The sequence below is a fragment of the Equus przewalskii genome, chromosome 4 (assembly GCF_037783145.1).
Source record: "Equus przewalskii isolate Varuska chromosome 4, EquPr2, whole genome shotgun sequence".
Taxonomy (NCBI): domain Eukaryota; kingdom Metazoa; phylum Chordata; class Mammalia; order Perissodactyla; family Equidae; genus Equus; species Equus przewalskii.
Genome location: NC_091834.1, coordinates 89512622 through 89528617, shown reverse-complemented (window position 1 = coordinate 89528617; position 15996 = coordinate 89512622). Strand labels below are relative to the sequence as shown.

At 46.8% G+C, this 15996-nt stretch overlaps 1 protein-coding gene and 1 long non-coding RNA gene across 5 annotated transcripts in view; one reads left to right on the top strand and one right to left on the bottom strand.

The window, feature by feature from the left end:
* Window positions 1-15996, top strand: part of SLC13A4 (solute carrier family 13 member 4) — a 42362-nt gene that overhangs the window by 13561 nt on the left and 12805 nt on the right. For 2 of the 4 annotated variants that reach the window (XM_008542299.2, XM_070617825.1), the window contains exons 3-8: window positions 4159-4295; window positions 6219-6391; window positions 6849-6903; window positions 9665-9704; window positions 10504-10581; window positions 12336-12520. In XM_008542299.2, the coding sequence (XP_008540521.1) occupies window positions 4159-4295; window positions 6219-6391; window positions 6849-6903; window positions 9665-9704; window positions 10504-10581; window positions 12336-12520 (668 nt within the window). Of the gene's footprint in view, window positions 1-4158; window positions 4296-6218; window positions 6392-6848; window positions 6904-9547; window positions 9705-10503; window positions 10582-12335; window positions 12521-15996 lie in introns of all 4 variants that reach the window. The other 2 variants (XM_008542298.2, XM_070617824.1) reach the window with 1 other exon arrangement.
* Window positions 10220-14678, bottom strand: LOC139083079 (uncharacterized). Its single transcript, XR_011539627.1, has 2 exons — window positions 14450-14678; window positions 10220-11979 (listed from the first exon to the last, which is right to left on the bottom strand). It is a non-coding gene; the product is annotated as an uncharacterized lncRNA (long non-coding RNA).

Below are 15996 nucleotides of genomic sequence, written 5' to 3'. Positions count from 1 at the left end.
TATATCTTAGTTGCAGGTCCTTCTAGTTGTGGCATATGGGACACCACCTCAACGTGGCCTGACGAGCGGTGCCATGTCCACGCCCAGGATCCGAACCCTGGGCCACCGCAGCGGAGCGCACAAACTTAACCACTCGGCCACGGGGCCAGCCCCCTCATTTTTTTTTTTTTTTAAAGATTTTATTCTTTATTTTTTTTCCTTTTTCTCCCCAAAGCCCCCCAGTACATAGTTGTATATTCTTCGTTGTGGGTCTTTCTAGTTGTGATATGTGGGACGCTGCCTCAGTGTGGTTTGATGAGCAGTGCCATGTCCACGCCCAGGATTCAAACCAATGAAACACTGGGCTGCCTGCAGCGGAGTGCACGAACTTAACCACTCGGCCACGGGGCCAGCCCCTCCCCCTCATTTTTTTTTTTAGATGAGAAAAGTGAAGCCCAGAGAGGTTGAATAACTTGCCCAGGGTCACACAGCTGAGTCCTGGCTGACTCCAGAGTCCACACTCTTTCCCATTTGACTGTGCTCCCTCATTATCACAAACTACACCCAGGCTGCATTGCCCAAGCACATGGCATCACTTACAAGGGGGCCGGGAGGGCACGTGAATAGACCTGAGCCCACCAAACACCAAATAAAACAGCACAGGGCCAAGATCCCGCTAAAGGTGGGTCTAGGGCTTACAGCATCCCAGGCCCAGGTATTTAGGGCCAGTGTCAGGACTGTGATTATGAATGAAGGTGAGGAATGTGTGCTGGCCCATGCTGTCTGGGAGACCAAGAAAATTCCCCTAGAGTTGAATGCGATGCCTGGTTTCCAATTAGCCCATCCTGAGTGGCATGTTGTCTAGTAGCTTTGGATTCAGATGGACCTGGATTGATATCCTGACTCCATCCCTCACACTGTGACCTTGGAAACCTTCTGTAACCTCTCTGAGTCTATTTCCTCACCTGCGAAGTGAGATATTAACAGTACCTGCCTCCTAGGACTGTTGTGGGTCTCAAGGGAGATAGCGAATGCAAAATGCAGAATTCCTGGCGTGTCTAGAGCACTCTTTACATGTTGGCTCCTCACTCCTTCCCTTTGAAAGGAACCCAGAGAAAGTAGCCCCATCTCTCGTGTAGGCTCTGAGCCTCCTAAAAGGCCATCACAAACTAGTATTCTCCTATGACACGTACCAAAGAGCCAAAAACTAAAATGTTGTCGGTCAGTCCCCTGGGGAAGTAACCGTGCTAAGCACTGCCTCTAAAAGCTTTGCAGAGGGCTGCAAGTCATGGGGCCAGGGGAGGGACCGTTACCCAGGACTACCGTGTCCCATGTCTTCTGTGGGTTTTCTTCCTTGGTAGACAGAGGAAATCAAAACACCGCTTCAGCTACAGAGCTGCCTCCTACAAGCCTGGGAAGGTAAGGGTGCAGCCAGAAACGTCCTACGCCCCAGCTCAGCCGTAGCCCTCAGGCATCCCAGCGGCTCTCCCACCTCCCGCTAGGGGGCAGCATCTCCCCCCACGGTCAGGGCCCCCAGCCTTCCTGCCTCTCCCAAGGGGAACTCTGCCCCAGAGCCACAAGCCCAGCAGAGCAGGGGGCCTTCTCTGCCCTCCGGGAGCATTAGTGACACTGACAGTGAGGACTGGGCTTGGGAACAAAACTAGATTAACCAGAAGCAGAGGGTGCTTCCTTCGGAAATGGTCACAGAGAGATGATCCTTCCACTGCTACACAAACCTTGTCAACCGGACACAACGACATCTCCCTGGGGCGGAAGAGAGAAGGGGGAAATGGAGCAGGTTGCCTTTATTTTGGCTTTTACGTTAGCAAAGTGTTATGTGCAGAGTTTAAAAATCAAATAATACTGGGGCTGGCCCCGTGGCCGAGTGGTTAAGTTCGCGCGCTCTGCTACAGGCGGCCCAGTGTTTCGTTGGTTCGAATCCTGGGCGCGGACATGGCACTGCTCATCAGACCACGCTGAGGCAGCGTCTCACATGCCACAACTAGAAGGACCCACAACGAAGAATATACAACTATGTACCGGGGGGCTTTGGGGAGAAAAAGGAAAAAATAAAATCTTTTAAAAAAAAAATCAAATAATACTGAAAAGCTGATAATGAAAAACCAGCAGTCTCCTTTCCCACCCCTCCCCCCTGCACCGCTCACAGGGTCCCACCTCTCACTCCTAGAGTCAGCAACTCTTAACTTTGTTAACTGCTTCTGCTGGTATTAAACTCCACATCCCTACCTGATATTCTTATATTAATTCTCGAGTTAGCACTTTTAGACATTCTCAGTTGACTTCCAATTACACCAGATGAGGCTTTTGTTCTGGTTCCCCTCCCTCCATCCTCGCAATATACGAATATCACCATTTTTGTTAATTCCATAATCAAAGTTTAACAGTATGATTATGTAAATATTGTTTATTTCAAATGCTACATATTTCACTATATGTTTCCTTCCCTGTTCAATTCTTATTTTTTCTGCAGTTAAAAATGTTCTTGTTTTCTCATTTAAGAGGGTTTCTAAATCAGAGGTTAAACTTTTCTATATCTTTTGCTCTCAACTTCTGTCATGGTTGAATTTTGGGGAACAATTCTCGTGTATGTGACAAATATTTATTGAGCATCTTCTTTTGCATATCATTCTACTCAGTGTTTAGAGATCTTGAAAGGTCTTTTGCAGCCTAAAATTTAGTTGAGAGACGAGAGAGGTACACATGAAAAATAAACAATACAATCAGGAAGCAACAATTCAAGCATTGCCTAGTGCTCTGTGAGGTGTGGAATTAATGGTGCCCACAGGGAATGTTCTGGAGTCAGAAGCTAGAGTCACAAAGGAAGGTTTTCTGGAGGGCACCAGGCCTGAACAGGGCTTTGAGGTCTGCTGGGTCTGTACAAGCAGAAATGAGAAGAGAGCATTCCAAGTGAGGGAATCAGTGAAAAGCGGGTCCGCGGACCCCAAACACACAAAACGTCTTTTTAACAGGCCTATGGCTCAATTTCCTCATCATTCAAAAGCAGGAAGAAATTGATGACTGGTGCTGTGGTTGTGTAAGAGAAAACCCTATTCTTAGGAAATATACACTGAAGTATTCAGGGGTAAAGGGCCAAAATGTATGTAACTTACCTTCAAATGTTTGTCAGAAAAAATATATATATAGATAAAGAGGGTGTATGGGTGTTCCTTGTACTATTATCATTTTGGAACGCTTTGGAACTTTGGAATTATTTGGAGTCCTTTAAATTTAAAATTTTTTCTAAGGTTTAAGGCAAGTTATAAAGACACCTTCAAGAACTTTATCCTAAGGAAATAATCACATTTATATAAGGTTAACAATTAAGCAGAAAATTATTCTTTGCTCCATTTGTAGTAGGGGGGAAAAAGGAATCAACCTAAATATTCAACAAAAGGAAAATGGCCAAATAAATTCTTTGATACGTTATGCTGCCATTAACATGGCTTTTTCCAACAAATTTAAGTCTCCTAAGAAAATGATCAGTGTATGATGTAAAATTTTAAAACGCAGGATATAAAACTGTACATATTGTATAAATCCAATTATGTATCTACATAGATATTAAAAAATTATTAAAGAAAATATACCAAAGTATTAACAGTAGGAAGATTAAGGGTAATTTCATCTTTAAATTTGTCTATATTTTGAAGTTCTCCATAATGAACATGTATTAACTTTCTAATAACAAATGAACATAATTTTCCCAAAAGCTAAAAAGAGAATAATGAGATCTGGGGACAAATCCAAGGTTATTTTAATAATTTTTTAGGATTAAGATAAAATTATAACTATGTTTATTCTTTGACATCATATTCATATCATAATTACAGAGTGTTTTTATATTTCTTTTAAAAAGTGGAGAAGAAGATATCTACCCTCTCGGGTTACTGGCAGGATTAAATGAAATAATTTCTGTGAAGTGCTTAGCACAGTGCCTGTCCAAGGTAGGATGGATGGATGTGTATATAAAAATTTTTTAACATTTTAATATATATATATATATATATAAACGAGTTGGCTATTTTAATATCCCTCATCTCCCGGCTGCTTGTCTGCCAGCATCCGGTTGAGAATGAGTTGTGTTGGGCACAGCCTATGCTCCCGGCCAGGACTGGGCCCTGGGTTGGGTAGGGGGTAACTTGCGCTGGCCTCCCACAGGTGGCGGCCGAGTACTTCAAAAACACCACGCTGCTGCTGGTGGGCGTCATCTGCGTGGCGGCTGCCGTGGAGAAGTGGAACCTGCACAAGCGCATCGCTCTGCGCATGGTCATCATGGCCGGAGCCAAGCCGGGCATGTAAGTTGCATTCGGAGTGCCTGGCCGTAGTGCGTCCCCACAGCTCCCAGTGGGCCACCTGGACAGTGGTCCTGGGCCACAGAGGGACATCCACTTCAGGCTGTTTTTCTACCAGTGGGGATGGGATGACACCAGTGCCACAGGCTCTGGCCTCCTCCTCCAGTGAGAGGGCTGGTGACAGATTAGACTGTCACAATCTAAATAACTTACCTGAGCAACCCAGACTGCAAGGGCAGCAGGTTACAAAATACTAGGGTCTCATTCGGTAAAACAAGATGGACCAACGTAAATTGTTTCCCAACCTTTTTCCGGTGTATCAGGGAGCAAGTTGGACACGGAAGTGGTGTCTTCTCCTTTGTCATTTAAGGAGATGTGGAGGTTCTCTCCCATCCTCCCTTGAGTTTTTGTTGTCATTGATTCAGACCATAGACCTGTTAGACACGTTGCATTTGACCCAGAGTCAGCAATGTACCGCGTGGCCTCCGCTGCTTCCTCTTTTCTCTCTGCTGAAGGCCAGCGGAGGGATTCCCAGCCTTGGAGGGTGGGTGGGAAAGTCAAGATGACAGTTGTGTGTTAACTTCACCTCTGCTTGGTTGGATAGCCCACTCTTATCTTCCGTTTGGAATATCTATCTCACCTCCTTCTAGTTTACAACCTTCTTGCAACATTTTATGTAAGCTGCCCTGACTCCTTCGGGAGTCCCATATAGTGTAAATAAATAATATGGTATTAGTTTTCAACATCAGTCATTTAGATGAATACAGGTTATGCTTAAAAGGATGTTCCCATCTCCCACTTAACTAGAGCTTATTGTAATTCACCCCCTCACTCAGTAGTAATCTTGTACGCCACACTCAACCTCCTGGGCACACAATGGCATTTCCTCACATCGCGTTGGGACTCTGTGGCTCTTTAAAACCTCGGTGTACTATCTTCAAGAACTTTTATCCCCTTGAGTTTCCACTCATCTCTGTTTACATCATCCCCCAGCGAGCTTCCACCCACTGGTGCTGTCTTTGCCCTGCGAGTCAGGGGCAGACAAACTCATGTCATGGTAAGCCTAAACAAAAACACCATCAGGACTCTGGCCTACCCAGACGCAATCTACATGATAAGTATGCTGTCCTCAAACTGTGCAAAGTCCATGATTCCACCTAAAATAATAAACACAGGTAGTCTTTATGTTGGCTTATCTCATGGAAATAAGAACCGAGTCTGTACAAACACACATTGCATGTTTTCAAAGTCAAAGAGAAGTCACTTGAGAGTTATCTTTGAGAGTGTGTTCCTCCAAGTGTTGACTTCTTAAGATACCAGCCGAAAAAGGCACACAGTGCTGTGGGACACCTCTGTGACTTTGGGGGCTATACTTTCAGCATATTGACCGTGGGACGAGTAGTGGGCGGAACTGTGAGTTCCATGTGTTCATCTCTATTTGGTCACTAATAACGACAGTGGCTTGGCTGCAAAACAAGGAATGTAATGGTACTCACGGAACTGCTGGGTGCAAGGGAAAAGAAAATAATTCCCTTATACACAAAAATCACACACCATCACCAAGCTAATGTGCACAGGAGAGACAAGCAATCAGTAAGTCCACACCCTGTGAGCCTCCTACCAAAGCTATCCTTTGCTTGAGTAAGGGCTTTTTTCTGGCTAAGGCCAGTAGCCCATCAAGTATGATTCCTTCATTCAACAAATATTTATTTAATGTTTACTCTGTGCCAAGCCCTGGGAGTACAAAGCCGAATGGTGCCCTGTATGACATAGAAACCTGATTTTCTGGAGAAATGCCAGGCACAGTTCTCTAGGCCAGCACCATGTGGTCTGGAGGAGGCCTCGAAGGAGCTCTGAGAGGTCGGCGGTTGGGCCCTGGGAGATGGCCACACTGCCCATGCTCAACCGGCCCTCCCTGCCTTCCAGGCTGCTGCTCTGCTTCATGTGCTGCACCACGCTGCTCTCCATGTGGCTCTCCAACACGTCCACCACCGCCATGGTGATGCCCATCGTGGAGGCCGTGCTGCAGGAGCTGGTCAGTGCTGAGGAGGAGCAGCTCGTGGCCGGCAACTCCAGCGCCGAAGAGGCTGAGCCCATCAGTACAGTTTGCTGGAGTTCACCTACCCTTTGCTCCTCCATCCTCCTCTTGTGACACTGCCCAGCTCGGTGCCCCCACCACCACCCCCTCACCTATGACCCTCCCTTCACCTTCCGCTGTGTCCCCTTCCCTCCCCTCTATCCCATACCAGCCCTGGGAACTTGATCTTGCCGGTGGCCCCCATTCCCACTCTTCCTTCCTCCCCCACTTACAGCGGTCACCACTACTCCTTTCCCCAAACGCTCAAAGGTTATGACAAAACCCTGGGCCTGTCTGTGTCCAAGAGCCCGCCATGCCCTCAGAGCAGAGGGAAGGGGGGTCGTCATGCACCACACCTCTAGCAGGAGCCTTCATGCCCTTGTTTCCCCATTAGGCCCTGAGCCCCTGAACTACCCTGTGACTCACAGGGTAAGCTCCAGCCTCCGGATCTCACTTCCTGCTTTCCTTTGCTACTGTAGGTCTTGAGGTAAACAACAGCCAACCTTCTCTGGAACTCATCTTTGTCAATGAAGAGTGAGTATGACTGCCCTCCTCCCAGAGAGAGCCTCTCTGAGTCTATTCCAGGGGTCAGGAAAGCTAGGACCGGATCCCCTAAACAGCTCTTTTAGATGTATGGGTCAAGCTCACATCTTGCCACATTACCACCTCCTCCTGCCTCAATTTCCCCTCCACACCCAGGAGCCACTCGCCAAGATCTTGAGGGCAGCTCCCTTACCCACAGGGTGTTGCAGTGAGGAGAGAAAAGATAAAATGACTACAACTGAATCTGAAGGGGTACATCAACTATCCATACATCTCCCAAGTAGAATTTCATCTAAATTGATGTCCCTCTTAGGAGAATAATATGTTTACTCTATTAATGGAAGAATACTCGCATAACAGATGTCACTGGAGATTCTTAGAGAATCACAAAGGATTTTATTCATATTAGATATGGTCTTAGTAGATTTGGTCTTGTTAGATACAGCAAAGAAAAATTAGGTGACAGGTAGGAGATTAGAGGACAGCTGGTGAGACAGTCATGTGATGGTGGAAAGAAGCTGAAAAATGAGAAATACAATCTCAAACATTCATGTGAAACAGATCTTAACAGCTCATTTCTTATGGAGAATCTTGTCAAGGTGTAGTCTGCAAGGAGAACCATGATGAATGTTACACTTTAAAAGCCGGATTTGTAATAGAGCTCAGTTTTGCAATTTGGCCTTTTCATAAAAAATGGAGGATTCACATTGAGTGAAACCAGCCTATCTAATGGGATGGACGCAGCAGGGGGCCATCAGGAAATGCCTTTATTTTCTTCCCACCACTGTCTTCAATCATAGCATATTGGATTTCCCTCCTTGGCCCTTGATGATATCTCAGGCAGATCCCAGAGTTCTTCTGGTTCCTTTCAGATATTAGAAAAATCTCACTTTCAGATATTCAGCAGTCTAGTCCAGACTCACATCAAAGCTTCAGTCTCTCATCCAAAGCTCCTCCCGCTCCTCTCCTGCTCACACCCACCCCCTTCAGCCGAGGTCTGCAGAATAAGAGGTAAAACTGAGTCCCCTCCCCTTTCATTCTTCCTCCGCCCCCTCTTCTCCTCTTCCCGCCCACAACTGCCTCGGCTGCTTCTGAGTCTCCAGGGTTAGGGCAGAGGCTGTAGGGTGCAGGAAAGATAAAGGGGCAAAAAGGGTCTGGGCCAGAGGTCTTGCAGAGTGGGGTTGGTGCCGTCTCTGAGATTAAGACCCCAGCTCTTTCACTTGTTGGGCACCTACCTTCAGGGTTTTGGAGTGTCCCCTTGAGGCCACGTATGCATAGCCGAGGGCCTGATGGTGGTGGTGAGGCGTTCCGGGAGGACCACTGAGCCTCCCTTTGGTTCTGGGCTCTGGTGGCTCACTGCCCACATCCCCTTTGCTCCTGTCGCCTCTGCCTCTTGCATCTTTTCAAGATGGCTTTAGCCCAGCTATCCTCCTGTGCGTCCAGCCATGACAGGACTCGGCACCGTTGCCCTGCTGAGCACTGAAAGCACAGGCTGCTCCCATTGCAGGGCTCTTTCCTCCTCACTCTGGCCTCGCAGGCAGCACCCACTGGTCTCTTTGTTCTTCTCCAGACAAAAGTACATGCCCCAAACTCCAAAGCAAGAGCTCAGTTGTCCCCAGAACTCTCTCAGCCAGGTGCTGGTGGGAGCCGGGGCTGTTGGCGGCATGAGGATGGCAGTCTTCTCCAGGGCGGCCAGTTCCTCCCGTGCTGTCTGAGGGGCTCCTTGCCTGCCCTCCTCACCGACTTGGGAAGGAGGGATGGGAAACGTCACAACACTCTACTCCTCCTAGACTAATGACTCTCTCCAAAGAATGCTTCCCTGTGAACCCCTTCAACCCCTTATCCTCCCCTGATGTAGCTGGAGATGGGTGATGGCCACAGGACCCCAGGCCTTGCACGTGTGTCCAGCACCTCGCTCCTCTGTCTTCACAGTGGGCGAGCTCGTAGCACCCACTGTCCTCAGAACTAAGACACAATGGAAGCGTAGTACTCAGTGCAAGTCAGTAATGCTGACAGTTAAATCCTCGCCTTCGTCTCTCTATTCAAGGCAAAGACTGGGACAGACCAGCAGGTGTGGGAGGGACTCAGCACGCGGTTGACTGCCACACCCTGAGGTCCAGGTTCTCATCAGAAATTCCCCCCATCTTATCTCACTCACCCTTCACCACGTGCAGTCAGAGGCCTCCCTGCTCCTGTGGGCTCAGATAAGCCTTTCACAAATTTTTCTTTCTAGATAGTGACCTTGACCCCGTCAGCCAGTGAAGACGTGGTCAGGGTCCCAGACTGTCCGGGCAGAGACGGGTTCCTATCCGGAGCCACCACTTAGCACCCCGGTGCCCTCAGGAAGTTAGTAACCTCTCTCTGCCTGGTTTCCTACTCTGTAAATGTAGGTAGTGATACCTGCACCATCGATCTGTTATGAGGATTAACAGTGTCCTGAGGATTAAAGCCCATATTTGAGCACTCAGCACCTACTAAGCACTCCATGTTAGCTCTTATTAGGATACTTATCAGTATCACTTCAAAGGAAATGCGCTGCCCTGGCCTTAGGAAGGAGCAGGCCCCTGTCCCCACAAGTCTTCACAGCATGTCCAGAAGGCGAGGAAGACTAGGGTGAGATTCCTCTTCTTTGCAGCCTGGAACACCAGAACCTAGAGAGGTCACTATACCAAACACTGATGTGTGGGGAGAATTCTCATCTCAGGAAGTCTGGACCACTGTTTGTTCTCTCATTTCCTTTGCTTTGTTCCAGCACATCCACTGCAGACTTCACTTCTCTGGTGCAGAGCAAGGTATGGCCTTGGGTTCTTTCTGTGCTTTGGGATCACTTGAGAGTCCCTCAAGATAACTCAGGGACAGAGATGCCTGGCAGCTTGTCCTAGAGCCCAGCAGCCTCCACTGATGTGAGAACAGAGAGGGGCTCACACGAGCCTGGACATAAAGAAGACTAGACGGGCCCCTAATGAGGGCCTGGGTAGTTCTAAACCCCAGTGGGTTTAGCCACATACAGGATCGCCTTTTTTCATGGAAATCCAATACTCAGCCACCCAGATTTTCAACAGCCACAGATTCACCCTTAGGATTCCTTGCAGTGGGGATTCCATTTGCAAAAATGGTGTAATAAAAAGGGACACATTTATAGGAGAAAGCAAAGTTTACCTACACACTGCTGCCCCCAAAGCTGGTTTTATATCTCTTCACCAGTCCAAACAGATGGACTTTAATCAGTCCAAACTGTGGACGTTGTTATGGTGAGGTTTTTTTTTTCCATTTTCTTTGTGTTAAGGAAAAAATGGAGGATTCTTCATTAGCTAATAACATTCCAAAGTCAAGCTCTTCTATAAGGACAGAGCCATGTTCTGCCAAGTTTCAAAAGCCACTTCCAATGGGGTCCTTGACCCCAAACTGGACGGGAAGCTGTGAAATGGAGGCAGGCACAGTTGGGGTCGCTCACAACTGCACGCTTTCTCTGGCTTCTGGTCTTTGATTCCCTCCGTGCTGAGGTGTGGGGCGCCCCTGGGACGATTGGTGGTACTTCTTAAGCCCCACCACATCCTCTTCCTGATAGTGTGATGGTCTTTGTCCCGACAGAACCTGAACGGTGTGCCCACAATCACCAACCCCATCAAGACTGCACACCACCAGGGCAAGAAGCAGCTCCCATCCCAGGTAATGCTGTTGCACCTCCTGACCCTGTTTCCTACATGAAATGCCTTGAGCTTCCCAAGGGCCACTGGTCTTGAAGTTGTGAGGCCATCAGGCTAGTGAGCTGTCACCAGGAACTCTATCCACATACATGTCCAGGCTGCGTGTGCCATGGAGATAAAATGTCTAACTCGCTGTTGACTTCAGCAAGTCATTCTACCGTCTGAGCCCCAGTTTCTTCAAGCATAAAAGCTGAGGATTGGTCTAGATCAGAGGTATTCAACTATTCCTTAAAAGTGCCTCAGGGACATTGCAAATATTTTGAGTACTCTGAGATTTTAAGGCAACTGCTTTGCTGTGCAAATAAGGATTTTCCTGGTACTATATCACTGAAATAAAATGCAGAAGTAAGATAGATGTTGAAGCTGTAAGGTATAAAATTGAAACTATCACTTATAACCCTTGATTTCAAATTTTTGTGATCATCAAAATAATCTCGATTATTTAACATCCATCATCATCATAAATCACTGCCACCTTTTATTAAACACTTATTATATGCCAAGCACTGTGCTAAGCATTTTCTCTCTAGTCTTGACTCAATGAGGTAGCAATTTTGAACTCCATTTCTACAGATGAGGCAGGGAGATGACATCACGTGCCCAAGGCCTCAGAACTAGTGAGAGGAGCCTCTCGATTCAAGTCCACATCTCCCTGACCATATGTATCTGCTTTCAGTTACAAAATAGATGTATGCCAATGAAACACTACATTTATGTTTTATATATTGGCGGTCCATGCAAAACTGCATTAGAAGAAAAGACTGTAGAAAACCACTGGACCAGAGAATCTATGAAGTCTCTTCCAGTTCTGATAATTGATGAATCTTTCAGGAAGGTTTGGAAGGGTCCAGACTTACCTGGGCCCTCCTAGAAAGATGGGGCAGTGGTTCAGGGCTTTGAGAAATGTGGCAAGGTGGCCTCTTCCCCATGGTTTTCCTATGACCTGGCCTGCTGACATTTGGGCCAGACTGCTCCTAGTCTCATGAAGACTCAGTGAGGTGAGGCAGGCCTGGAGGGGCAGATGGCACTTGCTTCTTTAGTCCATACTTATGACCAGAGGTCAGCAGCCTCTGACCCTGAAAGGCCATCATCTGGACCAAGAAGAGCCTGCAAGGACCATGGCAAGGCTTACGTGCAAGGGGAAGGAAAGGCAATGGGCAAGAAGGAAGAAAAAGTGAGGAAGGAAGGGAGGACCTTTCCTTCCTACATTGACCCTCTTACCCAATGAAAGGTAGATTCCTTTTGTAATCCAAGCCTTATTTTTCAGTCATCTCCCAATCAGGACTGTCATTTTAACTCCAGATAGAACAACCATCTTCTATTTGATCTTCAAACACAAAGTGGAGAAGAGCCAGTTTTACTGGAGTTCAAGCAAAAAACAGAACAATCTGTTAATATTAATAACAACAAAAATAATAATAGCTTACCATTTGTTAAATGCCAAGAAGTGTTCTAAATGCTTTACATATATTACTTTATTTACTCTTCACAAGAGTCTAGCAGAGAAAATAGGATTTTCTCTATTTTACACAAAAAGAAACTGCAGCTTGGTGGGGCCACCCAAGTTGGTGAATGGCAGAACTGGGGTTGGGACTTGTCTTTCTGACACCCAAGCTCAGAGCCTTGCCACTGCACCAGGGGGCCCCTGTTTTTCATGCTTTGAGTGCCAGACAGCTCAAGCTGTGTTGGAGAGACTCACTGATCTTCTTTTGGTAGGAAAAGCCACTAGTCCTGACCCCTGGGCCCAGGAACCGGGAACTCAACAGAAAGTACAAGTCCCAGCATGACCAAATGATCTGCAAGTGCCTTTCTCTGAGCATATCTTATGCTGCTACCATTGGGGGCCTGACTACCATCATTGGCACCTCCACCAGCCTCATTTTCTTGGAACACTTCAACAAGTAAGTAATTCACTCAGTCAGCAAGTATTTACTAACCACCCACTATGTGTCAGGCACAGGATCATGTGCTAAGGATACAGCAGAAAATGATAATAGAACGGTTTCCATACCAGAAGGAAAAGAGACGATGAAGTCATTACAGTTAAATGGGACTGGAAAGGGCGAGATTCTGCCAGGAGAGCCCTGCTAGGGGAGCTCACCCAGTCCAGAGGGAGGAAATGCCTTCCCGAAAAAACACTGATGAAAGTAGAGACCTGTAGTATGAGCTGAAGTAAAGTAGATGAAGGGAGATTTTTCAGACAAAGACAACAGTGAGCAGGAGGGCTCAGATGCAAGAGAGTGGAGCACATAAGAGAAATGATAGAGGGAGGCGGGGACACAGACCACAAGGCCCACTAAGGAACTTGGACTTCACCTGAAAGGTCATGAGAAGCCTTTGAAGAATTTCAGGCACGGAGTGAGGTGATCAGACTTACAGTTTTGAAAACTCATTCTGGATTTAAAAAATGGAAAATAGTTTGGAAAGGAGAAGGCAGGCAGCAGGAAGACAATTTAGGACGCTGCTGCAGATGCCCAGCAGAGAGCTGATGGTGGCCTGGACAACAGTGGCAGTGGGGAGGAGGAATGGTCAGTTTTGAGAGAGATTCAGAGGTGGACTTGACTGGCCTTGGTAGAATGAGAAAAAGCCTGAGAGAGGGAAAGCCCAAGTCTGAGTCTCAGGCTCCTGGTTCGGCAACTGGGGGAAGAGTTGCCCTTGACCTAAATGAGGGGAAAGATGAGGAACTATTGACGTAGGGGTTGAGACGTCCAGTGGAAATACAGCTCTGAATGTCAAGAGAAATTTTTAGGCTGAAGGCATAGATTTGAAGTCAGTAGCTTGCACGGCTATCTTCATAGACATGCAATCTGTGCAGTCACACAGGGCCACCGTGCTCAGAAGGGCCCTACACTTGGCTTAATGCTGTGCTATCACCATCCAGAAATTCTTAATAGTTTTTGAACAAGAGGCCCCATACTTGCATTTGCACTGGGCCCCACAAATTAGATGGTGTCAGTCCTGGTGGCATGCATGTGGAAATTGAAGCCACAAGAGTGAAGATCACTCAGGGAAAACATATAGAGTGAGTAGAGCAGGCAGCATAAAAATTAGGCTTGAACATTTAAAGTACACTACCAAAGAGAGAATAATGTGGTATCAGACAAGAAAGAAGAAAATCTCCTGTCATTCTACCCAAGGGAGAAAGTGTTTCAAGGAGGAAGGAGTGGTCCACATTGTTTAAAGTTGCTGAATGATCAAGCAAAAATAAGGGGGAAAATGCGTCCATTAGATCTGGTGACTTAGAGGTTACTGGTGACCTAGGCAATAGCAATTTGATCAAGTGGTGGCAAAAGAAGCCAAATTTCAGTGAGCTGAGGAGTAAGACAGAGGTGACGAAATGGAGAGTTGGCTGTGGAGGGAAGGAAAGATATGGGATGAGAATAAAGGGAGATAATAAAGGGTCAAGAAGTGGGTTTTAAGATGGGAGATATTTAAATGCTGATAGGGACATTCCAGATGAGAGAAAATTAAAGATTTGAGAGAGGAGATGATTGATAGAGTGATGTCGCTGAGAAAGCAAGAAGGGATGAGATCCAGGCAGAGTGAAGAAATTAATCATGGACAAGAGGAGAAACACACCTTTCATTTTAGCAGGAAAGGGAAGGAAAGAAGGAAGGAAAAGGGAGGAAGGAGAGTGGGAGGGAGGGTGAAGGCTCAATGAAGGTTTAAGACCTAATCCCCGGGACCTGAGCTTCAGAGACTTCTCACACCACGTTACTCTGAGTTTCTGCCTCTAATTTCTGGTTCATATTGTGATTGAACCAATTCATATTCCCTTAGTCTCCTTCTTGGGTCATGAAATGGTACATTTAGTCATAATTGTAACTTACCTGGACAATAGGGATTCTAGGAAAGGAAGGTAGGCTCACGGGATCCCCACTGGTCTGAAGGTGCCACCATGGTGTTTTTCTTGGCATTGGCAAACAGACCACCCCCAAAGTTCACTTTGGCTGTGTTTCAAAAATCTACAAATTAGTTGTTACAGTCAGTATATATATTCTCACTTTTAAAAGTGCTATAAATGGTATTAGGCCCTCACATTTATCCACAAAAGTCTATTTAATCTATTCTAAAAGTCCATTCCTTTTCCTGGGTCCAGGAGCAGGGCCTGGGCTTTTATGTACAGAGAAGAGATGATGCAACAGACTTTATGACTGTTAGCCCAGGGCAGCCCATAGTAAGTTACTGAATGATTTATGCCCCCGGGTGTCCTCCTAGCTCCAAAAGCCCTTCTTCCCAGTGCCCACTATCAGTGACCCACTCTGGCCTTTAGGGAGGGCACGAGCTGTCATAACTTCTCCAAGAGGCATGTGTTAGTAAAGGCAAGTCCACAACCAGGGCACAGTGCAAAAGAGTGGATGTTCCTGTGATGATAAAGAAGATGAAACACTCTTGCATCTTGTCCTTCCATTGCATTCTCTCTGTAGGGGATCTTGCTCTTGGCCCTTCTTTTTCCAGGCAGTGCCTAGCGTGAAAAGAGGGGCACAGTCTCCTCCCACCTTAGAGGAGTTCTGTGCCCAGTCCCACAAGAAGGGCCCAAGGGAAAAGAAACACAGGTCTTGTCTAGGCTAAAGTCATGGCTCACATGTGGTCCATCTGGCTCCCCAGTAAACACCTGGGCTGGGGTGACAGCTCTGCCTGATGATGAATGAGGCGTCCTTTGAGCAACTTCCCTGGCACCCTAAGACAGAAGCGGATGTTGACAAAAGATGTGGAGATTCCAAGTCATGGTTCTCATATGGACACAGTCAACACCTGGAACCTTCATGAGGCTCTAGAGTTCAAAGTTCTCCAGAATTGGCACCCTTTTTCCTCCAGTCAAAACTCAAATTCCATGGGGCTGGCCCTGTGGCCAAGTGGTTAAGTTGGCGCGCTCCACTGCAAGCGGCCCAGTGTTTCGTTGGTTCGAATCCTGGGCGCGGACATGGCACTGCTCATCAAACCACGCTGAGGCAGCGTCCCACATGCCACAACTAGAAGGACCCACAACGAAGAATACACAACTATGTACCGGGGGGCTTTGGGGAGAAAAAGGAAAAAAGAAAATCTTTAAAAAAAAAACAAACTCAAATTCCTTCAGTGACTTTAGAAACAATGTATACCAGACTGCCCTCTCTATTGTCTACTGTCTTGAAAACCAGATGAGTAAACCTAACCACCATCTTTACGTAAATTAAGAGCAAACAGACCCCGAGTGATTCTCCTGAGTGCAAACTATACACAGTTCAATGATATTAGATGCCTTTTTTAGCTTACTTCATAATTCTTGGCTGGGTTCTGTACAGTTGCACCTATCAAAAACGTGAGTTCTAGCTAATGTTTCACCATATTGTTATCACTGTCTCTACCGTTAGCTCTGCTGTATGTCTTCTTAAGG